Genomic DNA, 15253 nt, shown 5'->3' on the forward strand with positions numbered 1-15253 from the left:
GGGTTACAGGACTCAGTAGTATGTAGACACCCAGAAGTGCATGCAGACACCTTGATGCTGCGCACACACACACACACCCAGGTGTACTCAATGGCATGTGCACAACCCCCAAACTGCACACAAATACCTCAGTGCACTCGCTTGCTTGCATACACCTCCGTGTATTCCCTAGCACGGGCACATCTGTGTACTGCCTTGCACACACGCGCACCAGTGCCCTCGCTTGCACACACACGCCCCTGGCTGTGCTCCCTTGCAGGTGTGTGACTGCAAGCTCACTTGCACGTGTATACCTCTGTGTGCTCGCTGCATGTGTTGCATTTGACATAGCAGCACCAGTGGAATTTGCAGTTGCACTGCCAAACGCGGGCATACTGGTGAGTGTTGTAGCCCCTGCCGCAGCACATGAGATCACAGCCACTGGCCTGGGGTGCCGTCTTGTTGCACGCACGGCCCTGCGTGCCCACGCTGCCAGTCACCGGGTCTTCCTCACAGTAGTTGGGTGACTTCTCTATGTATACCAGGTCTGTGTCCATGGGCTTGCGGTAGGACAGGGGCTTCTTGATCTTCAGGAAGGTGGGCCTCTTATTGCGGCTGGCACGCACAGGTTCCACATGCACAGCCTCATTGTACTTGTCCTTGAGAACGTAGCCCAGCTCCCGGAACTGTGGCAGTGTGGTCCAACATGTCTTGGTGGTGCACGAGCCCGACACGCCATGGCACTTGCACTCCAGCTTCATGTTCTCCTCCAGGATCTGCAGAAGAGCAGGCACATGTTACTACTGCATGCATGGCTAGGCGTCATTGCCACCAGCCCAGCCCCTTCTACAGCCCCAACTTATGTTTTTCTTTTCCCCTCTGCTGGACTCTTGAATTGGAATCACATCTTCCTTGTTTTGATGGCTTGTTTTTTGGCCTGGCACACGATGGCCCCTTGGAACTCCTACTTGGTGCTTAGTTTGGCAGGTGGATGAGCTCAGGGCAGCTCACATAAACAGATTGTCTCGGGCCTTCATGCACAGGTGTGAAATATTTTGGTTTTGGTTTTGGTTTGGCTTGGTTTGGTTTGCCACATCCTATGATGCTCAGGGGCTATTCCAGGCTGCCCACTCAGGAACCACTTCTTAGGTGCTTAGAGGACCAGATAGGATGGAAGGGATGGAACACGGGTTGGTTACATGAAAGGTAAGTGTCTTACCCACTGTACTATGCTCCAGCCTATATATAAAATAATATTGGAGGGGCTTGAGCAATAGTACAGTAGGTAGGGTACTTGCTTTGCATGTGGCTAACCAGGTTTAATTTCTAGCACACCATATGGTCCTCTGAGCCCCACCAGGAGTGATTTCTAAGAGTAGAACCAGGCATAAGTCCTGAGCACAGCCAGGTGTGACCCCAAAACAAAATAAATTAATTTATTAAATTAACTCATTTTGGAACCAACATTGAATAACCTGAATCCTGGATTTGGGGTTTGTTTGCTTGTTCTGTTTTTGTTTTGTTGTTGTTTTTCCTTTTTTGACTTTTACTTTTTATTTCTTGGGGTTTTTGGGTCACACTCGGCAGCGCTCAGGGGTTACTCCTGGCTCTATGCTCAGAAATCGCTCCTGACAGGCTAGGGGACCAGATGAGATGCCGGGATTCGAACCACTGTCCTTCTGCATCTATGGCAAATGCCTTACCGCTGTGCTATCTCTCCGGCCTTTGACTTTTACTTTTGGACCACACATAGTGATGGTCAGGAATTACTCCTGGCTCTGCACTCAAGAATCACCCCTGACAGATCAGGAGACCATACGCAATGCTGGAGATTGCACCTGGGTCAGCTACAGGCAAGGTAAATGCCTTCCCAACTATGCTATTGCTCTAGTCCCAGGATTTATTGTTTGTTTATTTGTTTGTTTTGTTTTGTTTTTGGATCAAGGTAACTCCTGGCTCTGTGCTCAGAAATCACCCCTGGCAGGCTCGGGGGACCATATGGGACGCTAGGATTTGAAACACAGTCCGTCTGCATGCAAGGCAAATGCACTACTGCTGTGCTATCTCTCCGACCCCCAGGATTGTTTTTTTTTTTTTAATTTCTCATTTTCATCAAGTCAAACACCATCTATGCAACTCTAAGCAGACATCCAACTGGTTTAATAACTGATGCAGCTGGGTCCTAATCCACTGGCATACAACTGGCCACCAATGCCATTGGTGCTGTCATTCCTGTTGTCCTTGCAGGCCACCTTTGACAGCCTTGTCACATGGCAACAGTTTTGGGAACTTCCTTCAGAGCCCCAGGTGCCTCCTTGGCCACAGACCTATTGCCTGCCTGGCAGAAAACTGTGTTTTTACAGAGGCCACTGAATTGGGTGCTTTATTACACCTATCTAGTAAGGTTCACATCAGGTTTGGGAGTTCCAGCTCTGGGCCGACCTTCCACGGCAGCTGCACTGCCTCTGCCATTAGATGGTGTATGGATTCCCTGCTTCTAAACTCACTCTGTGCTTGCACCACAAGAGCCTGTCAGACAGCATTGGACAAGGTGGGAAAGGCCGGATCTACAGTGAACCTGCTCCCTGTAGCTCTATGTGCTGCAGGGTAAATGAGGAGACAGAAAGGAGCTAAAGCAGGAGGAGCTGAAGACCAGCGAGCTGCATCACAGAGTTTGTCTTTATGGTTCTTTCACAGTGACCCTTCCCATGAGCCATTCTTACAGTGAAGCTGTATCTGACTTTTTCTAACAGCACCAAACATCCAGTGGTCAATGAGCATGTGAAAAGGAGCTCAGCCTTGATCTCTATCAGGCAAAAACAAACAAACAAACAAACAAACAAAAGACCTGCACCACACTGCTACCCAGGATGTGAAGAAAAGGGATGGACCCATATGTGTGTGTAACCCCCAAGTTCAATGGTTGAAATTCTAATACTCTGAGGCAATAGCCACGGTAAGTGAGGCTCATGGAGGCCTCTTCAGGACAAGAGGTGGGCTTTCCCTGAGCTTCAGAAATGGAACCCTGCCAGCCTTGGAGGAGGGAGGGGCAGGCCATACAGATATTATGATACGGCAGAGTTTAATTGTTTTATTGGGGGGGGGACTCCTGATTGATCCAATGGCCACTCCCAGCAATGTTCCCATCCAACCAGACAGTGGTTCAGTGCTAAGGTTTGAAAATGTGATGCTTCAGTGCTGGAAGCTGCTAAGGTCACCCCTACCATGCTCAGTGGCCTCCACTGGTCCTTGGGGAACAAGATGGTGCCAGAGATCGAACCCAGACAGGAGTATATGCCAAGTATGTGCCTTCACCACTGTCCTATCTTCCAACCCTTAGGTTGCATTTAAACACTTTCTGCACTTTAAAGATCTATAGAGTCGCGGGCAGATCCGTGCGCTGGGTGGAGGGTGGGAAAACAATTAGCTGCTAAAGGCATGTCTAGGTTTCCCTTTGAGGTAATAAAAACGTTACAAAATCAATCTTCATGATGGCTGCCCATTGCCTGCAAATATATTTAAAACTGTGGAACAATTCACTTCAAGAAAGCTTAGGGTATGTTCTGTGAACTACACCTTAATATTGTCAGGGTTTTTCTTTTAAGTGCTTTGCGTGAAAAAAGATGCATTGTGTTTGCAAGGCTGGGACCAAATATTTTTTACTGTGGTGAATACTGGGCAGGGAGCCCAGGTGCTCTTGCGTCCGGCCTGGTCCAGCTACCGCTCCCTCAGCTCATGGCTTTCATATATTATTACTCCCCCTCTTCCCATGAAGCCACTGGTGACCCAGGGCCAGGTCAGTGTTTGGGGGGAGGCTCTGATCCAGTGACACCCCATCTGTTAGCATGTGAGCAGAGCATCTTGAGATTTCCCATGAATTAATGTCTGCATTGGTGTGGGCAAAATTGCAGATCCCTGGCCAACAGTGGTCATTGATATAGGAGTTTGTGGATCAGTGAGGGGTGTTTGTTGGACAGTGGGGGGACTGTTCCAAGGAGAAGTGTAGGCCCTGATTAGAACCATGAAGAGGAGACTCCTGGCTGTGGCCACAGAGAATCTCCTCTGGGATAATTTCCACTGGGGTCCTGAGACATGTGTGGTGTGGGGCTGAGATGTTGGGGGTGTGGTATATGAGGATAAAAGTTTGAGGACACCAGTCCCTCCCATTGGGCTCTACCAATGGAAGGTTCTGGAGGTGATTCTACCACTGAGAGTTTGTCCTGCTCATCCTGTGGAACCCAGGGAGGGAAACCCCATCACAGATAACAAATAGCTCAGGTCCCATCTCATCAGGTCCCAAACTCATCAGCCCCACTATGGGGTGAGGAGATGCTCCTGCCCCTCCAATCACTGTGATCATTTCTGGGGCTCATTCTCCAGCTCTTTGAGATCTGTCCTTAGTTTACCTACACCCCCTCTTTTCAATAACAGCAACTTAGTTAACTCACACACCACCCACAAACTCTGAGTCTGCACTTGCTGGCCTTTAGCTCACCCAATGTCCCCACAGGATCCTGAACACATGACCCTCCATGAGTCCCATAACCCCAAAAGGAGATTGGCTCGATGCCATGTGGATTGAAACAGGGAGAGCTTGGTCCCTGTCTTGGTCATAGAAGGACCGCCAGACTCCAAGGAAAGCAAGAAAACTTTCAACAGAAATAATTTGATACTTTCCCCTCCTTCCTTCCCTCTCTCCTTCCTTTCCCATTCTCTCCTTCCTTCATTTTCTCCTTCCCTCCTTCCTCTCTTCCTCCTGTCTACCTTCCCTTTCTCCTTTTCATTCCCTCCTTTCTTCCTTCTTTCTTTTCCCTTCCTTCCTCCTCCCTTCCTCCTTCCTTCCACCCCTCCTTCTTTCCTTACTTCCATCCCTCCTTTCTTCTTCCTTCCTTCCCTCCTTTTCCCCCCTTCTTCTTTCCTTCCTTTTCTAACCTACTTCTTCCTTTTCAAGATCAAGGGTGCCTGGAGCCCCTTACGGTGGCTCGGGATACAAGAGGTTACCTTTACATCCCTAGCTAGAGACTCAGGGAACACAGCCACACAGATATCATAGAGAGTATCCCAGACCAGACATATCTTTGGGGAAATTGAAGGAAAGCAAAGCATAGGGGGACCCCAGGCAGATGGGGCCCAGGCAAAAGGTGCAAGCACCCTCCCAGAAATCAATGTTTGTTCCCTCATCACCAACTGTGAGGAACAATACATTTGGGGGTCTGTCCCCACTCAAGATTGTCAAATCATCACCATTGTCTATTTATTTGTTGGTTTGGTTTGATTTTTGTAGCTTTTTTTTTTTGTTTGTTTTTGGGCCACACCCTGTGACGCTCAGGGGTTACTCCTGGCTATGCGCTCAGAAGTTGCTCCTGGCTTCTAGGGGGACCATATGGGATGCCGGGGGATCGAACCGCGGTCCGTCCTAGGCTAGCGCAGGCAAGGCAGGCACCTTACCTCCAGCGCCACCGCCCGGCCCCTGGTTTGATTTTTGGATCACACCTGGTGTTCAGGGATTACTCCTGGCTCTACGCTCACACACCCAGTGGGCTTGGGGGACCATATGGGATGCCAGAGATGCAAACCGGGTTGGCAGCATGCAAGGCAAATATGCTTCCTATAGTACTATTGCTGAGCTCCTATCTACTTGTTTTGTTTCATGACCCCCCAAAATTCATACCCATGAATCTCCCATACTACCCTCTGCTTCATCCTTTAGTCTAGAGAATACCTTTAAGCCGTGTCATACAATATATGGGCTTTGGGGTTAGCACACAGCAGAAGTTCCTTCCTGGACATGCCTGGACAGCACTCTAGTGAGGGACCTACACCCCTGCCTGCTGCCCACCCACCCATCGGTTTGGTGTCTCTTCTCAAACTCTCTTCTGTCCCTGTCCACATGTGCCTAATGCCCTATTCATGGCCCAACAACTGCACAGCCTCTTCCTCATGCCTGCCATCCACTTGCACCCATCATGACCACATTCCAGAGCCTGATCAGTGAGACTCCTGCCCACCTACTAGGGTACCTCCAAGGAGGCGCATAGATGTGTGGAATGACCAAGCCCCTCATCAGGCATTATCTGATATCCCGGGAGACTCAAAGAATCTGAAGGTCCTCCCTGGGGACAGGCTGCAGAAATGCTGCAGCGTCTGTGGCCGGGTCACTGTTGCTGAGAGAGGCAGCTCTGTCCTCACTTTTGAGGGCTGATCTGCAAGATACCAGGTGAAGAGAACAATGCAAGGTGCAGAAGGCATGCCAAGCATGCGCCGGCTCGGTTGGGAAAGAGGACCTTATGCGTGTTCCTGGAAGCACCCAGCAGAGACTCTGGGAGAATGCTGAGAAGTCAGTGACGATGGCATGCCCCTCATTCTCAGGAAGGGTCAAGTACATACTGCTTTTCTTTCCAGGGGGTTGCATGTTGTGCCATTAGGCTATCCAACATACCAGAAAAAAGACATCTCCTCTGCAATGTTTTCCATAATTGTTAGAGCTTTCCCTAATTGTTAGGGACACACAACACACACACACACACACACACACACACACACACACACACACACTCCTAGCTCCTTCCTGGTTTCTATTTTTTGTTCTAGTCATGGAGATTGTATGATAGTGGTTCTGGAGGACTACTTTCTACCTGTCACCCAGTCGAAATTCTTTGGATAGATAGAGATGTGTCACCCAGGAAGATCTCACTTCCTAGCCAAGGTGGAGATGTCTCCACAGCCATGGCCAAGGCCTGTGCAGCCAAGTGCCTGCTGAGGCTCCCCCAGGGCTCCGCATGGGGTATAGAGCAACTGAGACAGCCCCTTAGTTCTTCCTTCATAGACTTCAAGAAATAGTAGAGACCAGAACCCCCTGATCCTACTCAGCAAGCAGCTCCCCGCCTGCATACTCTCATGGGGGTGTGGACATCCCAACTCTCCAGCCTCAGACATGAGTGGACCAGGGGGATGTTCAGGTGTGAGGGGACGGGCTCTCCACAAAACCCTGCCCAATTATCTGGGTGCAGTAAGGGCACATCACAGCTGCTCCATAGTCTTAGGGAAGAAGCTTCAAGGCAAGAGCCCTCTCACTTGCTCTGCATATACCCCTCATCTAATTATAAAGTGGGGTACTGGCAGGAGAGCAAGAGAGCCAAGGAATTATGCTCTAAGAAGAATGGATCAGGAAAAGCCCCAAATTCTGAGAAGGTCCTACAGGGAGCCTGATAATAGAAAGGTAAATCAGTGATTGGAGGGGAAAAAAGCATTTCTCAGCATTTCCCAGGGCATAGTGAGAGGAATAGGGGGAAAGATTAGAGACAGAGAAAACAGGATGGGGAGAGGATCATATCAGGGAAGTGTCTAGATTGTCCCTTAACAGGAAGTCCACAAGGGGCATTTACCCAGAGTAGCCACAAAGCCCAATGAACCCTTCAAAGAAACAAGGTAGGTGTCCCCTGATGGCACTCCTTGGCAGAAAGGGGCCAGGCAAACTCATCCTGCCAGGGGAGATTTGATGTGTTCAGAGACTGTGACCTGAGCAAGAAACCAGGAGAAAGGCCAGGCTTAGATACGGACACAGGTAGCAGGATTGGCCAGGAAGAGGGGGTTCTGGGGGAACAGGGGTTTCTTGGTGCCACTGATATGGGGCCTCAATGAGCCCAGGTGCCTGGGATATAATGTGATCAGATCGGCATTCAGTAGATTCCCTAAACTACAGAGCATGGGTTGAAGCCAGCCAGATGCCAGTACCTATGCTGGTAAGTGTTAAAAACAAACAAAATGAGAGAGTGATGATACAGCAGGTATGAGCTTCTTTTGTACATGACCAACTCGGGTTTTAACCCCAGCATCCCATATGGCCACCTGAGCACCAAATGAAGTGATCTATGAATGCAGAACCAGGAGTAACACCTGAGCATCACCTAGTGTGGACCAAAAAAAAAAAAACATTTTTTAAAATCCACTGATTTTCCAAAGTAAAAGACTCTGAAAGAGAGAGCAGATATTGTTGGCCAGTCAAGTAAGATGAACTTAAGATACGTGAAAAAGATGGGCCGGGCGGTGGCGCTAAAAGTAAGGTGCCTGCCTTGCCTGTGCTAGCCTTGGACGGACCGCGGTTCGATCCCCCGGTGTCCCATATGGTCCCCCAAGCCAGGAGCAACTTCTGAGCACATAGCCAGGAGTAACCCCTGAGCGTTACCGGGTGTGGCCCAAAAACCAAAAAAAAAAAAAAAGATACTGTGAAAAAGACAGTCATGTGGGTCATATTAACTGAGATTTAGCACTTACACATGGGGAGGAGGTACTATACTGGACCCAGAGTCCAGAAGATGAACAGAAACATGCAGAGCATGGAGACCAGAGGGCCTAGCTGTATGTAGGACTAGAACGTCTCAGTCTAACCACATTGATTTCTGGGGTCTTTGCTCACTGCCACACATCTTTTGCAGCCCTGTCCCTGAAAAATCTCAAGGCAGCAGAACACACCAGATGCCCAGAGCTGAATCGGGCTGCAGAGAGGGGATGAACTGTGGGTGCCTAGAACAAGGGTCTGGGGGATTCCTGGGTCGGGTGGGGCAGTGCTGTTCTGGGTCTCTCCCTGCTCCAAAGCCCAGCCCCAAACTGTCTGGAGCAGCAGGAAGGATTTTCCGCACCGCTGGAGGGAGAGAGATCAATCTCTCCTTGACAGGCCCTAGGAAGTGCCAACTATGTACCAGGTGCTGCCCGGAGCCCTGAATCACCCAGGGTGGGGCCCCAGCTCAGGAGGGGCCACTGAGACACTTGGCTCCAGGAAGTGCCTTGATTCAAAACCCAAAATAGCAACTGTCGGTATCAATATCGGCCTAATGGGCTGTCCCAGATGTCCCCTGGAAAGGATGGGGTGCAGAAGTTTGCAGGGAGTGACCTCTGGTCCCCATAGCTAAGCCACACAATGTTGTCCCTGCCCTCCTGATGTCCAGTTACTTCCACAGAAATCTGAGATCCCACTCCCTCCTCATCCTTTACAGAGACTGTACCCCATCTTCTGGAGACCCTTCCACCATGGCAGGAGCCCCAGCCCAGCTCTTCTGCTCCTATCCCTCTTCTGTACATTTTGAACAAACTCGTGGGGTACCCCCTCTCAGCTCACAGAATATCCTAGTCATTGCTTCCAGCTTCCCAACATTCCTCCTGATCCCCATCATCCCTATACATCCCCCATCATCTATACTGGTCCCCATCAGCCCCCCACAGTTTCCACTGAACATGGCTTCCAGGGTTTTGGGCTGGTGGCTCAAAAGACTGGAGGTTCTGGGAAGTCTGCTGATTCTTGCCTGGCAGCGGTGCACAGGAAGAACTTCAGGGTCCAGAGGTGTGGACAGAGAGATTGGAGCCTATAGTTGGGCCAGGGAATGGAACCAAGAAGAGAACAGATAAGAAGTGGTGGGTGTGAGTCCCCCTTGTGGGAACCATCATTTGTGCTATGGATCAAGCTAAACCTGAATTCCTTCCTTAGAGCCACTGCGTTCTAGGAACTCATGAATCCACTTTGTTTTTAAGGCACTGTAGTGGGATTCTGCCCCTCAAGCCTACGTACACTGGGATAGAATTTCTTTTAACTATAGTGCAGATGCCCTTTTTAAAGGTCTGGGATTCCAGGCACTGACCTGGTGAACATCTGGGAGGCAGAGGAAAGTTTTTCTGGAAAGGACCTTTAGGGAAGACACAGCCTGAGCCACTTTCCCTTTGAGTCTCTTGGCTTGCTGGTTCTTTTACAGGTGAGGTTCATCCTGGACCCGTGTCTCCCAGGAGAGTAGAGGGGGGGGGGGGGGGACAAGACCCAGAGGAAGCAGCAGCTAATGGGGAACAAATGGCAGCCCAGCATGTGACCAGGGCTTGGGACCCACAAACCTTGAAGTAAAGTCCCCTCTGGCCCCCACATGCATAAATGATGGGGGTCCATCCCACCAGCTTGAGGCTCAGTTTTATCTCCTGGTTCTATGAGACAAATGTAGAGGAAGTGCTCCCAAATCCAGCCACTGACAGTGGGGAGATGATTTTGGGGACTCATAAATTGTCCACCCTAGATTTAGCAACAGGGGCTCAGGCATGGTGGCCGGTGAAAGCATGCTTACTCCATATGACCAACAAGTTAGCACATGCTCCCGGCCACCCCAGCAGCTTTCCCACCATATTAGTTTATGAAAGTGTATGGTGTTGCAACTGAGACATGAAGCAACCACAGTGAGCTGGGAACTAGTTTTTGTTCGGTTGTATATTTTTTAGTAGGGGTGGGGTGGGGAGTGTGGGGCCACGTCTGGCCCAGTATTCAGGGTTGACTCCTGGCTTTGCATTCAGGTTTAACCCTTAGCAAGACTCATGGGACCATATGGGATGCCAAGGATTGAACAGACATCTGCCCTGTCCAAGGCAAATGCCTCACCTATTGAGCAGCGGAACTGGAATGAGAATTTGAGATCCAACATTGGGGGCACCCCCAGACCCCAGACCCCAATCCATAGGCTGGTCTGTGTTTCAGATGTGCATTCATTCACATCCTCCTGCGAATCCAACTCCTCCTCCCTTGCTCTCCCTCCTCCTGCTCCTTTTTGTCTCTTCTTCCTATAGCCACTTCTGTGTCTGTCCCTCCCTCTCCCAACTTCTCCTTCCCCTACCCCATCCCTCTTTCAGTGCTCTACTCACCACCCTCTGCTCTGCCCTGCTCCTGAGTGTCATCCACTACAAGTGGAGAGATGCATTTCGTTCCTAAGCTGGAACAGTGTTCCTCTAGGCAGTTCAGATGAAAGAGGAAAAGCCCATTCTATTTTGGTAACCGTTCTGAGATTTTTCTTTCTTAGTCGCCATCTTGAAGTCATATTTGAACACACTGACTTCAAGCAAATATTCCCATCAGACTGGGCAGGGGGGAGGGGTTGTGCACTAGAAGGCAGCCAGTTTCGCCCTAACTACTCGGCCTAGAGTAGGGCTCAGCCAGGTCATCTGGAGCCAGCTGCAACCTGGGCCCAGGAGACATACTTCCTGCCCTCTGGAGGAATCTTTGGCAATCCCACACTGCCCCCAATCAAAGCCTCTACCCAACTTTGGGGTCTTGTAGGAACCCACTACTCATGACCACACCCCAGCCACCCCAGAATTGACATTTTTTGGATTCCTGCCCCCCCCCACCTGTGGGCCCTTAGATATAATCACACACACACATTTCCTATCCACACACCCCATCAAATAGTGCTCACATACCCTCCTCATCACACACCTACACACTCCTAATACCAGAACAGGAGTTCCCCCACACCATGCCCCATTCAATCTCATGCAACACATGTAGACATCTTACCCAGCTAAGGATGCAAAAACAAATGCTTACAACATATATGTATGTTATGCACATCCTCACATATATCCTCATACATAGACATGAATACATATACACAGACACATACACAAACTGCCTCACATGTTCCATGGGGCAAGGGAAGGAGACCTTAAGGAGGTGTGAATTCTGCCATGTGTGAACTGAACCCAAGGCATGCCCTGGCTCACATGTGGATGGACAGACAGATGGACACCAGCCTTACAAAGTGCATCGTGAAGAACCCAAGTTGAGGAAACTGTCAAAACCACCTGGCCATAACATCTCAGAACTGGCTATGGGCCCCATCCATCCATCCATTCACCCATTCATTCATTCATTCATTTACTGATGCATCTTTCCCCTCTGCTCATTTCCCCCTAGTCTGAGTCTGAATCTGAGGAGGGTTTGGGAAGAGAGCCGGAAAGCACCTGACTCCAGATACCTTCTGGAGAGGGTCATGACTCTGTAGAGGGGCCTGCTTGGGATACCAAACTTGAAGTGAAGCCCCAGGGAAAATGCAAAGATCTGTCCTGTGGCCATTGCCCCAGGGGGTATCCTCTGGCCCCTGGGACATGCAATGGAGACAATGGCTTGATAAGAATCAGTCTGGTATTCCTCTGTCTTTCCTTCAAAAATATCTTACTAAACCCTCCTGCTTGGGAGCAGGGGAAGATGGGAGGAACTTGCATAGCAGCTGAGCAGTGTTGGGCATAGCCAGATTGGGCATGTGGCATTCACTGCACCCACTTTTCTCTTCAGCAGTCCCAGGCAGGCTTGTGCCCAGAGTTATGCCCTTGCTGCCCCTCACCCCCACCTAAAAGGATCATTTCCATCCCCTTCATTTCATTACACCCATCAGGCTAGTCCTCTGAGCAATCACACACTTCTGGGGGATCTCCTCTCTCCCCAAGAATACAAACTACATGCAGGGACTGAGTCTGTCTTGCAATTGCTGAAGAACAACTGATGCAGAGAGAGACCCTGGAGCTTGCAGTAGTGCAGGGGTAGGGGCTGGAGAGAGAAGGCCAGGCAGGGAGGGCTGAGACATTCCTGGGGGGAGCAGTTGGTTCAGATGCCCATGGGGCATCAGTGGGTGTGGCATTAGAGATACTCTCTCAGGTAGCTCCTTGGAAAAGAACAAAAAAAAAAGTTGTTGATGGCAGCTTCATAGAACCAAACATGAATGTTAAGGGGCATCTTGATCCTTTCCTCAGCTAGAACCCCAGAACCCACTAGAGTAGTGAATAAGCTATAAGCTGGTCTCTTCCTGCTCTATCAGCCCAGCATTTCTTCAGAGCCTCAGCACTGCTTCCTCAGCTGTTCCCCCAGCTCAGCCCCTCAAAGCCCTCATCATTGACCTCTCCTTGGTTCCCCATACACCCCATCCTCTCACCCCCTTGCCCATCACCCTGGTTCATCACCTCTTCCAGCACCCAAAGCACTTAGGGAAGCCTTGCTTATGTCATCTCTCTCTCTCTCTCTCTCTCTCTCTCTCTCTCTCTCTCTCTCATTGCCTTAAAGTTAGCCCCAGAGCTGCTCCATATCTCATCTGGATCCTTGTAGAAGATACATCTCAGGAGTGGCTCAGCAAGTCCTTGTCAAGTGTAGAAGTCAATGAATAGACAAGTGAAATATTGCATAAATTAGTGGATGGATGGATGGATAAATAAGTGAACATGTGAGTGAATAAATCAACAAGTGAGCCAATAGATGAGTGACTAAATAATGCAATGGGTGAATAAATAAGTAAGCAAAAAAAAAATGAGTGAACTGTGAATAAATGAGCTAGTAAATAAATGAGTGAGTGAGTAATGGAACGAGTGAATAAATGAGCAAGCAGATAAAGGAGTGAACTGAATGCATGAGTGGGTGAGTGACTGAACAAATGCATGCACAAAGAGTGAGTGTCATAATGAATGAATTCACCCCGGTCAAGTCTAGTTGGCATTTCCTTTCAGGTTGACCATTGTAGGTCAAAACTAAAGTACCACAGAGATTGGCACACATCAAAAAGAATGAGAACGAGCAGTGCTGGCGGGGATGTGGAGAGAAAGGAACTCTTTTTCACTGCTGGTGGGAATGCCGTCTAGTCCAACCTTTATGGAAAGCGATATGGAGATTCCTCCAAAAACTGGAAATTGAGTTCCAGTACCATCCAGCTATTCCACTCCTAGGAATATACCCTGGGAACACAAAAATACAACACAAAAATCCCTTCCTCACACCTATATTCATCGCAGCATTATTTACAATAGCCAGACTCTGGAAACAACCAAGATGCCCTTCAACAGATGAATGGCTAAAGAAACTCTGGCACATATACACAATGGAATATTATGCAGCAGTCAGGAGAGATGAAGTCATGACATTTTCTTATACATGGATGTACATGGAATCTATTCTGCTGAGTGAAATAAGTCAGAGGGAGAGAGATAGACGCAGAATAGTCTCCTTCATCTATGGGTTTTAAGAAAAATAAAAGACATTTTTACAATAATTTCCAGAGACAAAAGAGAGGAGGGCTGGAAGGTCCAGCTCACGACATGAAGCTCACCAAAAAGAGTAATGAGTTCAGTTAGAGAAATAACTACATTGAGAATTATCCTAACAAGGTGAATGAATGAGGGAAGTAGAAAGCCTGTCTAGAGGGAGGTGGGGGTGGGGTGGGGAGGAGGGAGATTTGGGGACTCGGTGGTGGGAGTGTTGCACTGGTGAAGGGGGGTGTTCTTTATATGTCTGAAACCCAACTACAATCTTATTTATAATCAAGGTGTTTAAATAAATAAAGATATTAATTAAAAAAATAATAAAGTACCAGGTTGGGGTGTGTGGGCCAGGCCAGGATAGGGAGGATGGAGGAGCAGGTGACGTGGCTGAGAGCTCTGAGCCCTGAGACCAAATGCAAATTGGCTCACCCTCCGCAAGGCCCAGCCAGTGACCCTGAATCAATGAAGCCCATTGACCCATTCCTTTGTGTGTTGTCCCAGTGTTCTGGACCACTGTCTGAGGCGCCCCACTCCCCACCATGGGCCAAGGATGCCTCCTTGGGCGAGGGATGCCTCCTGAGATATCATTTTTCCTACCCTGGCAGAGTCGGTTTTTCCAGCCAGATAAGTGGGAAAAACAGTCGGGGTTATCTCTCTCCCAGAGAGATGGTGGGGGGGGGGGGTCCCCCAGGCTGCAGAAAGGGCACATGCTTAAGGAAGAGCCAGTGACTTACTGTTTTGAAACTCCCAGGCCTAAGAATGACTGGGGGTATGCCCTGGCCCTGCCACTGAGAGAAGGGGGCTCCTGATGCCCTCCTTTCTGGCCTTCTTTGACGCCCTGTCAGCATGCTGGGACTAGGAGGCTGCTCAACCCAGGCCCTATTGTTTTGAGGAACTGAGGCCTCTGCAGTATGGGGAGTCTGGCCCTGCCACTGGCTGACAGAGCTTTACTTAACCCCACAAAGCCTGGTTCCTCCATTAGAAAATTAGAGGGTTCAACTGCTTTGGCATTGACTACTCCAAAGAGTACTCCCAACACCCAGACGACTCAGCAACAGTCTGCATGCAGGGCAGATCGCTCCTCATTTAATGGTATGCTGAAACTAGAGGATGCTCCACATTAGCCTGACATCGATGAAAGAAATGCACAGAATCCAGAGTCTTTAAATATAAGAATCTGATACCAACAATAGCTAAAGTGTGAAAAAGTTTCACCGGGACCACGGAGAATGACTCGGGTTGGACAGACTGGTATGCCTGGAACCCAGAGTCGGTCTTATGCCAATAAACTTCTGGGGTGAGGCCTTTTTGTAATTAGGTCAAGGATTTTTTTCCATTTTCCCCATTTTTCTGGACCTATGCAAACAATGGCGATTGCCACTATCACACCTTTACTATATATTTTTTTTTACTCTTATCCTTTAAGGAAAAAAAAAATACAACTTACTGA

The 15253-nt window shown here is 49.2% G+C and overlaps 1 protein-coding gene across 1 annotated transcript in view; it reads right to left on the minus strand.

Moving 5' to 3' along the window:
• Positions 1-204: 204 nt before the first annotated feature.
• Positions 205-15253, minus strand: part of WNT7A (Wnt family member 7A) — a 53782-nt gene continuing 38733 nt past the window's right edge. Inside the window, exon 4 of the mRNA XM_049766540.1 lies at positions 205-755. Coding sequence (XP_049622497.1) covers positions 276-755 — 480 coding nt within the window. The 3' untranslated portion in view covers positions 205-275. The remainder of the gene's footprint in view (positions 756-15253) is intronic.

The sequence above is a fragment of the Suncus etruscus genome, chromosome 20, assembly GCF_024139225.1.
Source record: "Suncus etruscus isolate mSunEtr1 chromosome 20, mSunEtr1.pri.cur, whole genome shotgun sequence".
In the NCBI taxonomy this organism is placed as follows: domain Eukaryota; kingdom Metazoa; phylum Chordata; class Mammalia; order Eulipotyphla; family Soricidae; genus Suncus; species Suncus etruscus.